Below are 14,694 nucleotides of genomic sequence, written 5' to 3'. Positions count from 1 at the left end.
AGAAGAGAGCCTCATTTCAGACCAATGGCTTATAGGAAATAGGGAGATATGGTGGGTGCATTTTGAACAATGGAGCTTAAAACGACAAACAGGATCGAGGACTATAAACTCTGGACCCACAGCATGCTGCATGTGGAGACTGTTTATCGATCAGCAATGTAATGAGAAATGTTAGCACCCTTTACCTTTGATGTCTTGCATATTTTCCACTGATGTGCCCACTCCCATCACAATGCGGTGCTGGACAGCTAAAATAGAAAGAAATGCATGTTGGGTACTTAGCTGTTTGGAATGTGTGTACCTCTAAACCTATGCAAGCACATACATGCATATTGCATTATTTATGAATGTGTCTATATGTGCACAAGGTAAACAATTCAATTTATTCCCAAGAGTTACATATCTCCATATGCTCCATATCTGCTCAGTCCAGATACCAGTGCAAAGTTAAAATTAATTTATTCTGCCAGATATCTCATCTCTAGAAAGCACTACCACTGATCACATATTATTGGCATTATAGATGCCTCATCCTGTAGCTAGCCTTCATATCGATCAGCTGATTAATTGCTATCTTTGGGCAGCAGAATCAACCAACAAGAAGAGCAGAGTTTTGACAAGGTTTTGGTTTGTACTGAGTCTTAAATATATAGAGGGATATGGTGCATCAGAATGTTTCTCTCTTCATTTCCCTTTTCAATAGCTGAACCAGTGAATTTGTGTCTATACTGTATATATATGTTTAATCATATTTCTCCATTGAAGAAAGTTTGTCAAGAACTTATCACAGTAAACACTAGCAATTTATAGCTTGATGGAAAATACAGCATCATTTATTTGCAGACACAATAGACTGATGAAGGACGAGCAGCAGCACCGTAGCCTCACAGCACTACACCATCTCTGCCGATACTGTACTGATCAAAGGGATAAACAAGCTCGCTGGTTCAATGCCAGGCACTGATTTGTCTTAGAGAGCAGGCTATTATGTTTTCTTCTGCAAAATAGTGAATTGTAGCTATCAAAAGTAGTGGAATTACAATAGCAGACATAATAATCCTGAAACGTCCTGATTCAAAATTGCATTACGGCAAATACGAGTCTAACAATATGCACAACAAAAATGTCTGGAAATTTGTTTTGTTTTTAGAAGACAATGCTAATACGTTTATTGGCATGCATAAAGTAACACTTTATTTTAAGGACACATATACAGGGTTAATTAAGGTTTTGCCCAAATTAATTTATTCACTTTGAATTAGACTTACACGTGTTGGTTCATAATTGATTTGTTGTGTGAAATTCATCAGCAACAAAAACAACAATACATCATTTGGGTTTATTGAACAAAGAGCAAGATCTAATATGTGTTCCTTAAAATAAAATGTTACCACCTCCAAGTAGCGCAACAGAAAAGCGCTCACTCTGTGGTCCAGATATAGTGAGTTTGAATACCGACGATGCCATAGCCATCCATGGCCGGGAGCCAAGAGAGCAATATTGGCCGTGCTCTCTCTCTGTCTCTCCCTCCATCTCTCACAGCAACACTAGACAATAACGTGCATCTATGAGTTCATAGAGCAGATAACGCTTTCCTCTGAGTGTGTTAGGCTGCCCTGTGATGATGCATAAGCAGCAGTTCAAAAAGATGCGAAGGTAGGCTTCACCTGTCTCAGAGAAAGCACATACTAGCCCCACCTTCCCCAGTTACTAGATGTCATGTGATAGGGGAGAATTCATTCATCTTCAGTAACCAATTGGTCATGGTGTTGGTATCTGGAGCCTATCCACTGGATGTGATGTGGGTGTACGCCCTGGATGGGACCCCAGTCCATTGCAGGGCATGCACACACTGTACACGCTCATTCACACCTAGGGACAATTTAGCATAGCCAGTTCACCTACTGACATGTTTTGGGAGGTGGGAGGAAACCGGAGAACCCTGAAGAAACCCATGCAGACATGAGGAGAACAACCCATACACACAGTAACCCAAGCCCAGGGTCGAACCAGCTATCTCATCCCTGGAGAGCACGACCACCCTGCAGCTATGGGGCAGCAACATTACTCACTACACCACCATGCCACCCACTCAATGTAATATTTTACAATTAAGTCGACGTGCCATCAACCAACACAAGACAGGTGTTGTAATGTGTTCACCAACATTCAGTGCAACCAAATACCTAGGTACTTTTCACATCGTACATATAATCCATTGCAAAAAATAAATTATGTACTGTATGTGCAGTGTATATGTGTGTATGGAAGCACACTTCCAACTGTAGTGGGCTGTAAATTGTTCCAAGGCATTTTGTCATAATAACAATGAGACATTTCCAGCAGCTGATATATTCTTTTTCATCACACTCATGATCCTCCCTTGCATTTACAGTAGGTCAAACTTATTTGCTATACGCCTGTTTGTTCTGCTGGTGCTGTTTCATCTCTCAAACTCAGTGGGTGCCAAGTCTTGTAAAAGTACAATTCACTCCTATTACCAAGTTAACCTTTGTCAAAGACTTCATTAATCATGCTTTCACAAACAGAATTATTAAAATGCTATTGCAACACGCAATGATACAGCACTTAGTGCTCCAACTACAACAGTGTTGCCTTTCCTGGAGCAAACAAGACCATTTCAGCGAGCACTCTTGGTGGTTACTCACATGAATTGATAATTGTATCTTCTCAGAATATGCTTTTTTCCCCTAGATTCTCTTAGGTGATAAAAGAAAGATGAATCCAGGCTAAGCTAAAAGGGGCAGCCTAAAGAAGCAGCCATTTCAGTATCCCTGTGCTGAGTTACTCCATAAAAATCAGGCTTCATTTTTGCTAAATGTAGGACTGTAGGTTAGTGTATATGCTGTGGCCTTCAAGACTACTGACCTGAACAGCTCTTGTATTGCTGGCTCCAAGGGCACTAGGGGACAGAACAGGAAGAGAAAGAAAAATAAGAGAGATTAGAGATGTTTACTTCTCCAACATAAACGGTGCACAATGCATTTTCACAGGGTTGAGATGCTGTAAGTTTAGAGAAGGAGGTGCTGAACATACCTTTCGAGCGTGTGCGATGGCGCTTGTCTGCTACATCCACCTCCATCTGGTGAGATGTGATCACCATGTTAGTGCCAGATATAGCTACATCCTTCTAGTAGGTAGATATTTAATCAACACACATGACTGAGTACACAGGGAGTATAAAGAACTGGGAAAGAAAAGTGGTACTAATGGTTAATTGGGTTGCCTTTTTTATTTCTTGCAAATCAGTTCTCAGACAATTGTGGACTGGTCTTACTGTGCAGACTTGCTCTTTTTAAAAGAAATTAAATAATAAAATGCTTTTCACAAAAAAAGTTCACATACAATCTAAGCTAATGGTCACTGTGTTAGTAATGGTGTATGTATAGGTTAGAATAGATCATTGAAGGAAAAAAAAATACATAGCTAAAATGTGCTTGTTGAAAATACAAATGATAAAACTGTCCAGCTTATTAATGTGACATGCAATAATAAGGCTAAGATGAGTATTTGAAGAACATATTCAAATAGTTAGTTTGACAATCACACAAAATGTGCCTAATTTTATTAAATGTCACATAAACATTCAGCCTGTTAGTTATTTGCGATCCAAAAATATTTCAAAATCAGGAAAATAAAATAAGAATAATGTGTAGTTCATCTTATTACAAATGGCAAGAGGATTCTATGGTGAAGGACGATTTTCGCTTAGTGCACTGCTGACTTAAATCCAAACCTTTTGTCACTCTATTTCTGGCACTATTTGTTTATTTGAATCAGGTCTGTCTGGTTAAGTACAGTATGTAGTACAGAAGAATGTCTTTATCCTTCATGAGTTCTACGAGGCTGCATATGTTAGGTCAAAGGTCCACTATGATTACTGTTATAGAGAAATAATGGAAGGATGTCTAGGTATTACATGTCATGAGAGCAAACTGAGTTCAATCTAAATACAACGTCAAAGGAATCTCTGAATCAGCACACACTGTCATGGATATATGCTAATTTCATCGAATGTACTGCTACTGTAGCCAACAGAAAGATAAAATTGGTGTGTAGTCATAGCATTGGTTACTGATTCTTTTTTTTTTCAAGGATCTTGGTTTATTGGTTCATTGATTAAATGAATCACTTAACTAAATATGTTATATAGACCTTTGCATAGTACTCTACATATTATATACACTGGAACATATATTCTGATGAATAGACTTAATTATTAACTTAATTATAATAATTATAATACATTTAAAAGCATTTACATGAACAAAAATTAATAACCATTGTAGGAGGGAGTGTAAATGTGCAAATGATAGGGGAGGGGTCACTGATATTTAACCTCCCATTTATTCAAACTAATAAAAACAGTGATGTCCATTTTAATTCCCTGAGGAACACAACAAGAGGATTTAGTGAGAGACTTCCCTTGGCATGTGTCTCATTATACTGCTATGTCTGTGTAGTAACAAACAACTGCACCTGATGATGGTGGAGCAGAAAGTCTCTACTTATGCTAAAAATTATTACCTGATATGAATGCAGGTTTGATTGCTCTTTGGTCCAGACCTTCAGTTGATCCTTAGCCCACTGTGGTAAACTTCAGATAAGAACCCCCCATCAAGAGTTCACCACTCCTCCTCCAGTTTCATTTTCTAAAATGTACAAAAATATACATGCAATTATACATTCAAATCTGCATGGAAATCGCATTTACTCTGTGAAGCATGCCATATCGGTTTCCATTTCTCCCTCTCTCCCCTGATACACACACACACACACACACACACACACACTCACACACATGTATACACATGCATACACATACACACTCCCTCGTCATGAGCCATAAAAAGTACAGGCTAAAATCACAGAAGCTTGCATGGATCATTAGCTAAATTTGTTCTCCCTTCCTGTAGAATATGATAGATTCAGCTAATTGCTCCTTTTGCCAGCTCTGTTTCAAAGTGCAATAAGCAGTGATTGAGAGGGAGGAAACAGTATGTATTTCACATTCAATATACATTAACATTACAAGATTTTTGGTAACGCTTTCTATGAAGCCCATTTTCATAAATGAATATAAATGTGCTTATCATTCTTTGTAAGTTGGCAATGAGCATTTCTTGTAAGCATTTTTATAAATGCTAATCATGCCTCATAAAGCTCTAATAATGTAATAATGTGCTATCAATAATTCCTTGATAACTTATAATCATGCTATAACCCAAGTATCTTTATCCATTATAATGTCAAGCACTGTACAGCATAAACTTTACAACGAATTTACAACTGATCTGTGAAAAATAAACATTGAGTATTTAGTAAAATATGTGTAAAATATGTAAAATGTGTGTAAAATCTTAAAATTATCGTAATATAGTCTTTAAAAATTGACACTCTTACTAAATGTGTTTATAGCCAACATGCATATACTTTGACAGCCCAAATTAACCAAAACTTTATTTGAGCCAATATTTATATTTGAAACTATAGAGAGGTCCATTTGGACATTTGAACAGTGACACAATTTTCATAATTTTGCCACCACATTGGATTTGAAATTATTCAAGATGTGATTGAAGTGTAGACTTTCAGCTTTAATTCAAGGGGTTTAACAAAATATTGCATTAACCATTTAGGAATTACAGCCATTTTTTACAGAGTCCCTCTATTTTCACAGCCTCAAAAGTAATTAGACAATTGACTGATAAGCAGTTTCATGGCCAGGTGTGGCCTGTTTCCTCATTATTTCATGACAAATTAAGGAGATAAAAGGTAAGGAGTTGATTCCAAGTGTTGAATTTGCATTTGGTAGCTGTTCATGGGAACTCTGAATATGTGGTCCAAAGAGATGTCAATGCAAGTGAAGGAGGCCATCACTAGGCTAAAAAAAACAAAACAGACCTATCAGAAATAGCAGAAACTTCAGAAGTGGCCAAATCAACAATTTGATACATTCTTAAAAAGAAGGAATGCACTGGTGAGCTCAGCAACACCAAAAGGCCTGGAAGACCATGGAAGACAACTAAAGTGGATGATGGCAGAATTCTTTCCTTGTTGACGAAAAACTCCTTCACAACATCTAGCCAAGTGAAGAACACTCTGAAGGAGGTAGGCATATCATTGTCAAAGTCTACATTCAAGAGCCACCTTCATGAATGTAAATACAGATGGTTTACCTCAAGATGCAAGCCACTGGTAACACTCAAGAACAGAAAGGCCAGATTAGACTTTGCTAAAAACCTCTAAAGAAAAAACCTGACCAGTTCTGATGCAAGATTACCTTGTATCGGAATGATGGGAAGAGAAGACTATAGAGAAGGAAAGGAACAGCTCATGTTCCAAAGCATACCACATCATCTATCAAACATGTGGAGGCGGTGGTATGGCATGAGCATGTTCAGCTGCCAAAGGAACTGGGTCGCTGGTGTTTATTGATGATGTGACTGCTGATAGCAGTAGCAGGATGAATTCTGTAACGTATAGAGCTGTACTTTCTGCTCAGATTCAGTCAAATGCTGCAAAACTGATAGGACAGTGCTTCACAGTACAGATGGATAATGACCCAAAACATACAGTGAAAGCAACCCAAGGACTTCTTAAGGCAAAGAAATTAAATGTTCTTAAATGTCCAATGACCTCAACCCAATAGAGCATGCTTTTCACTTACTGAAGACAAAAATGAAGTTAGAAAGACCCACAAACAAGCAGCAAGAGAAGGCAGCTGCAGTAAAGGCCTGACAAAACATCTCAAGGGAGAAAACTCAGCATTTGGTGATGTCCCTGGGGTCCAGACTTCAGGCAGTTGTTGACTGCAAAGTATCTGCATCCACATATTAAAAATAATCATAATAATCATTTGTCCAATTACTTTTGAGCTTGTGAGAATGGAGGGACTCTGTAAAAAAAATGGCTATAATTCCTAAACAGTTACTGCAATATTTTTGTTAAACCCCTTGAATTAAAGCTGAAAGGCTTCAATCACATCTTGATTGCTTCCTTTCAAATCCATTATGGTGGTGTACAGAGGCAAAATTATGAAAATTGTGTCACTGTCCAAATACTTCTGGAACTGACTGTATAACTTAGTCTGAAATTAAGCAATATTCTTGTAAATGAATATAACTGTATTTCCAGTCTAAGTTCAATGCAGCTTCACTGTAAGTTTTGCACCACATGTTAAAGGGATACTCCCTTTTTTTTAACCTAGTGTATTCCTACCACATCTATAACGTATCTGTTATTACCACAAACAAGATTTTCAACATGTTTCTCTGTACTAAGAAAAGAACAAAAAAACTGATTACTCAAAACCTGCTTATAATAGAAGTCTAAGGGCAGTTGAATTGAATCAAATAATGTTTACATGAAACACATTTTTATCGATGGCTGTCATAAATTCTTTCTGTGTTTTTATTAAACATGCAAGCAGGTGGAAACTGACTACACACTTGTTAAGAATAATCACAAATTACATATAACGTGTCCTTGACTACTTTTGTCATTTGTGAATGTGTAAGCATACTTTGTCAAACCTGCTTTGATTAGATATCCAAAGACATTTATTGTTAAAGTTTAATGTTTGCAGGTTTGAATTCACATTTTATACACGTGTTTTAAACATTTTTTTCGATGGAATTCAACTGTCCTTAGAATCATTGGAAATGATTTTGGAGTAAATAGGTTTTCTGTTGTTTAAATTCTCATCTGTGGTAATCACGCATATGCAGTGGTTAGAGTTTAGGCTGAAAAACACAGGACTATTCCTTTATCAAACCGCTTATTCCAATATTAGTCTAATTTGCCTCAAATATATTGGCATCTATTTCATTTTCAAGCATTCAAAATAGCAAGGATGCTGCACAATTTTAGCTAAGGTGAAAGTGTGCGTTTTGTCGAAAAAGAATTGTGGCTCTTTTGAAAGAGTGCGTTCAAGCGTGCGTCAGTCTCCTGTATTCGCAGATGCTAATTAAAAGTAGCCGAGTGCGGAGAGAGAGCGGGGAGATGAAGATGAGGTGTTAATGATGCTGCAGTGGAGTGTGGAGAGAAAAATGAATGCCCTTTCAGAAACGTGACACCATGCTTATAATCAGAGTAATACAGTTTCTTCAGTCTGCCACAGCTCTGCTGTAAACCTAACACACACACGTGCACATACAGTACACACACATGCATGCGCACAAGCATGCCTCATGTTTTCACCAATAGTCAGCAATCAGTATTCTCGCAATCCCACCGGCCAACATTGAATGCTTGCTTTTATGTGTGTGTGAGAGATAAATGATGCATTCCACCACTTGCTGAATTCTCTCACTAGGATTTCACCCTCTTTTAGCTCCATTGTTGCTCGCTCCTCTGATGCTCTCTCTCACGCGCGTGCATTCTGTCACACTCTTTGTTGTCGGGATGAGAAAAGCTAAGCACAGCCTTGCTGAAAACACAGCAGCCACCTAACTAGACACAACACCAGCGCTAGCGTGGAATGCCACTTTGCCTTTCTTCCAGAAGCGAAACAATCGGACTGTGAGAACGTGAAGCCGGCTGTCAGACGCTCTGATTGTGGTCTGCTTGGGGAGGGGCTCGCTGGCTGCTGAAAGAGTGCAATAGAAGAAGCACCATGCTGTCTCGTCCTATATAGGCTGTGTGCCTGATTGTCTGCGCTTTAGTATGCAGCTCTCGAAGCAGACATTAATTCTGCTTAGTGAGTGGGCTGCTCGCTTCAGCGCCAAGGCCAGGCAGAGAGCGAGGAACAGAGAGAGAGAGAGAGAGAGAGAGAGAGAGAGAGAGAGAGTTCTCTCTAGCACACGTATGGGGTCATGCATTAAACATCAGCATGGTTCCCTGTGGTACCCATGCAGCAGTCTATACCACATCTACAGCACACAGAATCTTGCCTGTATTGAACAAAGTGTGGTATTCCAATTTTAGCCTTGAAAATGAACTTTTTGATGTATTGTGATTGAGCTGCACCTTTACTGACTTTACTTTACTGCCATCTATGATACACTTTGGTGCCCTAATTGTCTCTTGCCACATCTCAGCATGTCTCAGCATGGTTCAGGCCTGACCTATTTATTGTTTTTTTTATAACACGCACAATAATGGAGGGCTTTCTCCGTTACCTTAAGCCATCATTCATCCCTCTCTCATCCGCATCTCCTTTCACAAATCTCCTCTCTCCCCCTTTCGCTCCACTATCTGCCGGAGCTGAGGTGATCATTGGCCTGTCTTGCTGCGAGGCCTTGGTGTCATTACTCATTTATGTAATCTGAGAGCCAGTGTTAGCATCTGAGAAGGAGCTGTGACTGGACCAGAGGGTCTACTCACGTCTACATCCTGCCCCTTATGGCTTAGTTCTCCTAGCACCTCCAGTGCCCTCACCCCTCACCCACCCACCCTCTCTCTGCTGATCTCGCCTCATGCTGAGAGAGTGCTCCAGGGGTCTGAGATAGGAAATTGATCTGACTGCAGCAGGGTCATACTTCTCCCAAATCATTACCAGCATTCTGCACAACACATCATCTGGAAACACTGATACCCATAGCTGGTTCTGAAGCTGAAGCCAATGTTACATCAGGGAACCTGCAAACCTCTGTAAGAACCATCCATATTTACAAAGGGCCAAACTATTACATCATCAGATCTGGGAGTGATGAACACCATAAAAATAATAACACCCACTGAGGATTACATTGTATTTCTGGCTTTAAGAATGTAATATACCATTAAATGTCAAATTCTTATGTGTCTATACACAGCATAGATATCATAGACAATTATTTATAGCATCTTGTGGGAACTTTATTCTGAGTGCATACCCAGTGACTGTGTTTCAGTTGCCAGTAAAACTTCCATTGTTTCCTCATTGCAATATTAATTCAGTTGTTTTGTCATCAATACTGTTCAATGGCAATCATATAAATAACTTGAGTTACCTGAGTTCATGTGCTGGTGACAATATTGTGCCACTCCGAAGCCTATATCATTGCTTTTAGGTTCCAGATTGCTGCGGTGGAATCTGAGATCATTTTTTTTTTTTTTTTGCAATGGACATCACAGAAAAGGGTGATCAGAGATATTGATGTTGTCATGGGTTCCCCCTTTCCGTTTCAGCTCCTATGATGATGAATGCCATGTGCTTATGTTTGTTTTGGTTTCTGTTGTAATCCTAGCTCCTCCTCCTTGTCATTGTTTTTTTTACCTGATTGTGTTCTCCTGTTCTGTGTTTAGTTCTGATTAGTTTGTTTATGTATACCTTGTTGTGTCAATGTTTCGTTGTGAAGTCTTGCCATGCATGATTGTCATTATGTCCAAGCATTGTTCTTTTTGTGTCTCAGATATTTTCTTATTCCATATTTTCTTGGTTTAGATCCCTGCCATTTACACAGAACAAATATATCATAGACAATTGTTTACAGTATGTCAAAGATATTATTTTGCATAGTTTTGCTATTAGCTACTGACTTTGATGCAATTGCCAGTAAAATGGTTATTTCTTCCTTGAGCGACTTTTTCTTGTAAATAACTTGAGTTCCCTTTGGTGATGTATGCCATGTGCTCATGTTTGTTTTGGTTGATAAACTAGTCCTGTCTCCAACTTGTCCTGTTATTGGTTTGTTACTTGACTGTGTTCACCTGTTCTGTCTTTAGTTCTGATTAGTTTGTGTATTTATACCTTTTGGTATCAGTGTCTCACTGTGAAGTCTTACCATGAATCATTGTTGTTGTTAAGTCCAAGCCTTGTTTTCTGTGTCTCAAATAATTTTCAAATTCCATGTTGTCCGGGTCTTAATGCCTGTTGTTTTTGGTTATTGATCTTTATATTATCCTTGTTTAATTCTTCCTGCCTATATTTTGACTCCCCCCCACCAAAAAAAAAAAAACCACACACCCACACACACCATGGATTTTGATAATGATACTTGATTTTCCCCAAGTAAATCATATATTAAGTTTACACCCTTGCATCCTTTCTCTCACCACACATTACAGATGTTTGGAACAGAACAGACTTGATTGATATCAACAAACACTGACTATATGATGTACAAATTTCCCAATGTCTATACGTCCTGGTACTTTATAAACTTTAAATCATCATGCAAGAATGTCAGTGCAAGCATTAATATTATTAACCAATAAGATCCTCTCACAACAATGACCATTTAGAATGAGAAAAAAGCCCATATACCTGTTCTCCTAATCTGAGTCTGATGCAGACTATCATGCCTTGAAGGACTCAACCCCTTTAACCTCCAAACAAACATGCAGTTGTGTGTCTTCTGGGAGCCAGAGAGACTTTACGTGGAACTGCCATCTGCCCGAAGCGCAATTACCTCACACTCTAGTAATCACCCGCACAATGCAAGGACGGCGGGGAAATTCAGGTGAGAAATGCCAGGCAGCAATCAGGCACTGCAATGGGAGAGCAAGGCCATTTTCTTTGATTTGCCTTCAAATGCAGGCGTCAGGCCCTTAATTATGAGCCAAGTGACGGGCCAGGCTGCTGAAAGCCTTATTATTCCAGCGAGCTGCGCTCAAATCAGTTTTGTATCGATGATCCTCAGAGAACAGGGAAAGTGATGGCTTGAGTCTCTGAAAAATAACAGAGAGCACAGTAAGAAAGAGGGAGGGAGAGAGAGAGAGAGGGAGAGAGAGAGAGAGCAAGGTGGCTTGAGGAAGGGGGAATGAGCTAGAAAGGCAGTGTCCAACAGAAGAGAGCAGTGAGGATGATTTATGTTTAGCACTGTACACACTAGAGATCAATCATGCTCTCTTACCAAATTCTGTAAGAAAACCACAAACATGGAGAGTAATGCTTCTTGAATTGACAGGGTGTTTACATCGCAAATTAAACACTTGGGAAACTACTTGGGAATGTAACCTCAGGTATGTAATATGTTTTACAAAATGTAAAACGATATTTAGATTTGCTAACAATGTGCCAAACAGCAGTAGCCACAGCTAACAAACCACTGAAAAACAGTAGTCTAAATGATTCAGAATTTTTTTTTCAACAGCTGATTTTTGGAATATTGTAATGTTAAAAGTGAAAGAATGAGTTTTCGCACATCAAATCCTCTCAGATACAACCGCATTAGAAGTCTGGCTATATACGTCAGTGCTATCTATGTTACAAAACTAGCTGACTAACATTAGCTAGCTAGCTAGCTAAAAGACATTCTGGATAGTACAAATATCAGACAGAAAAAGACACAGATTGGATGACAAAATATGGACATTGAAATAGAGTAGCCATATGATTTGGATTCTCCATCTTGTCTTTTAGCTAGCTATCTAAAATTAGCCAGAATGCTTGCTAACATCAGCTATGTAGTACAGTAACAACACAGAACACTGAAGGATCAGAGCAGAGGAATCCATCAACAACAGCTTCTGTTTTAGCTTATCCAGCTAAAACTATCCCAATAGCTGGCTACAGTAAACCCTGCCTGTTGTGCTGTGGGTTCATCCTGCACAGCAAGCAATCAAAGATCAGAGCTGCAATGCTTAAACAGAGTGTCAAGGAATCAGAAGTAGAGATAACACAGCCAACAGAATGAGCTAGCCAGCTAACATTCCTTAGTTCACAGTAAACTTTTTATTCTCACAACACTTCTGAAATACTGAAGAGACAATGATATACGACAACAAATCATTACATACAGGATTCTTCCCAATATGCAGTACATATACATCCCAAACCGAATACTACCACAGTAAATAGTATGTTAGTATACCATTACTGTTTTTAGACTTACTATTTAATATGTAGCATGTGGTTGGGGATATAGTGTTGTTGATTAATTTTCTATAACAGCAGCTCTGACAATGTAATTAAAAATCACACAAACTATGTATCACAGACATTATCTAAGCCTACCAATAAACAAATAAAAAAACGTGCTGTTATTTAACAAATAAAATATTTAACAAGAAGAAGAGTATGGAAGTAACAAGGGTGCTTTGCATTTTATGGTTCTCTCTAACATGACGAGATGTAATTTTTGTATTATTAATGTAAAGAGAGAGAGAAAAGAGGAGGCTGGGAAGGGAATGACTATTTATACATAGCTGTGGTAGTGATAACAGGAAGTTAACAATAAATGTAACTATAAACAAATAAAATTATGCTGTGTCATTGGATAATATAATTATTGGGATATTGCTGTGGTAAAAGAGGAATAACACTTCAGGACTGCTGTTATAGGGAAATGATCAACTTCAGGGTGATAGTAACCCTTCTTCGCTTTGGGACACTTCACCACTCAGTGTTAATTATTTTCCTATATTAGCATGCCCTGGCCTTATATATTCCCTACTTATAGTTAAAGTTATTTCCAATGCTACCTGAGTCTAGGTATAGTAATCAGAAGAAAGATCCATGACACTTGGTTATTGTCCTGCCCATGAAGATTCATGGACACCCTGCATCGTGGAAGAGATTTTCAATCACAATGGCTCTCTCACAGTGTGTGGTCGATGAAGCTAGTTTGACAGACCACTGCTTTTGTTAGCAAGAAGCCATTTTTAGTCAGGTTGGGATTTTGACTGTTTCTTGGCAACCATAAATCATAACCACTGGATAAACATACATAACAAGTGAAACGTGTCATCCTTGGAAACCCATATGCCAGGAGCTATAAACAGTGTAGTCAGCTGGGAGCCTCGTTCACTTGGGAGTCTCGCAAAGCAGGACAGAGCTCTGTGTTTTACACGGATCTGGCATCTCATCCATTCGCAAATGTCAGTGTTATGAATAGAAGTGTTAAGCTTTGCTGTGAGAGAAGTAGTTCCACGGCCAAGTTTCTGATTCTTCAGTAATGAAGTATACAACGCATCAATAATTTCTACTTATATATCTAATGCTATGATTATAATAAACAGTGTCTCCATGTCTCAGCATGTAGATCTGCATCTATATGTTAAGCTAAGTGCATGTTATTTGTTATAGCATGTGCTAGTGTGTGATTGCTTCGGTGAGGTGTGTGCATGTGGTCCCCGTGTCTGTGTGTGTATGTGTGTGTGTGTGTGCGTGTTTGTCGGTATATAACTACGTCCTGCTGGTAATGGCCCTGTGATGAGCTCTATTGTTCTGTGTGTGCTTGGCTGGGTCAGGCTGTAGGGAGCCAGATTGCTGCTGCTTCTGCAGCTCCAGCAAGATGCCTCACAGAATATCAATGACCCAGTGTGCAGACATGGCATCTAGTGCGCCCACTAAAGCCTGCAGGCTGTCTGCCCCCACAGAGCAGGGCACAGATACACGGGGCACACAACAACCAGACACAAAGCATTGTTTATACAGCTTGTAAACCTTGGCCTGGTATTGATTGCAAAGTGTCATTTACCAAGAGCATATACCACAACCAGAGTCATTTGATTACAAAGTATATTTTGTAGTAAAATTCTATAGTACGCTAAGAGATGAATATGTAAAGGGCTTAAATATTTGACATAATATATATTCATAATATTGTAGTTCGTATGGACTTCCATGGAAATAGCACAGCTTAGCACTTTGACATATTTACATTTATCTTCTAATTTCCTTATTTAATCCCATTTTTGGAAAGCAGTTTTGGAAAAGATAGTGTCCAGTTTAGTTTATTTTATTTAGTTCATTTATAATGTTTGTGGTCACAGTTGTGACAGGTGGGTAACTACAGAGTGAAA

At 38.8% G+C, this 14,694-nt stretch overlaps 1 protein-coding gene across 7 annotated transcripts in view; it reads right to left on the bottom strand.

Moving 5' to 3' along the window:
• myt1lb (myelin transcription factor 1-like, b) overlaps positions 1 to 14,694 on the bottom strand; it is a 110,261-nt gene that overhangs the window by 71,518 nt on the left and 24,049 nt on the right. For 2 of the 7 annotated variants that reach the window (XM_034308316.2, XM_053237479.1), the window contains 4 exons: positions 4,549 to 4,673; positions 3,058 to 3,103; positions 2,890 to 2,923; positions 186 to 248 (listed from right to left, as the gene is read on the bottom strand). In XM_034308316.2, coding sequence (XP_034164207.1) covers positions 186 to 248; positions 2,890 to 2,923; positions 3,058 to 3,103 — 143 coding nt within the window. In that variant the 5' untranslated portion in view covers positions 4,549 to 4,673. The other 5 variants (XM_034308320.2, XM_034308318.2, XM_053237480.1 and 2 more) reach the window with 4 other exon arrangements.

The sequence above is a fragment of the Pangasianodon hypophthalmus genome, chromosome 10 (genome assembly GCF_027358585.1).
Source record: "Pangasianodon hypophthalmus isolate fPanHyp1 chromosome 10, fPanHyp1.pri, whole genome shotgun sequence".
Classification (NCBI taxonomy): domain Eukaryota; kingdom Metazoa; phylum Chordata; class Actinopteri; order Siluriformes; family Pangasiidae; genus Pangasianodon; species Pangasianodon hypophthalmus.
Note: the sequence above shows the minus strand (reverse complement) of the source record. Positions and strands in the feature narration are given on the sequence as shown.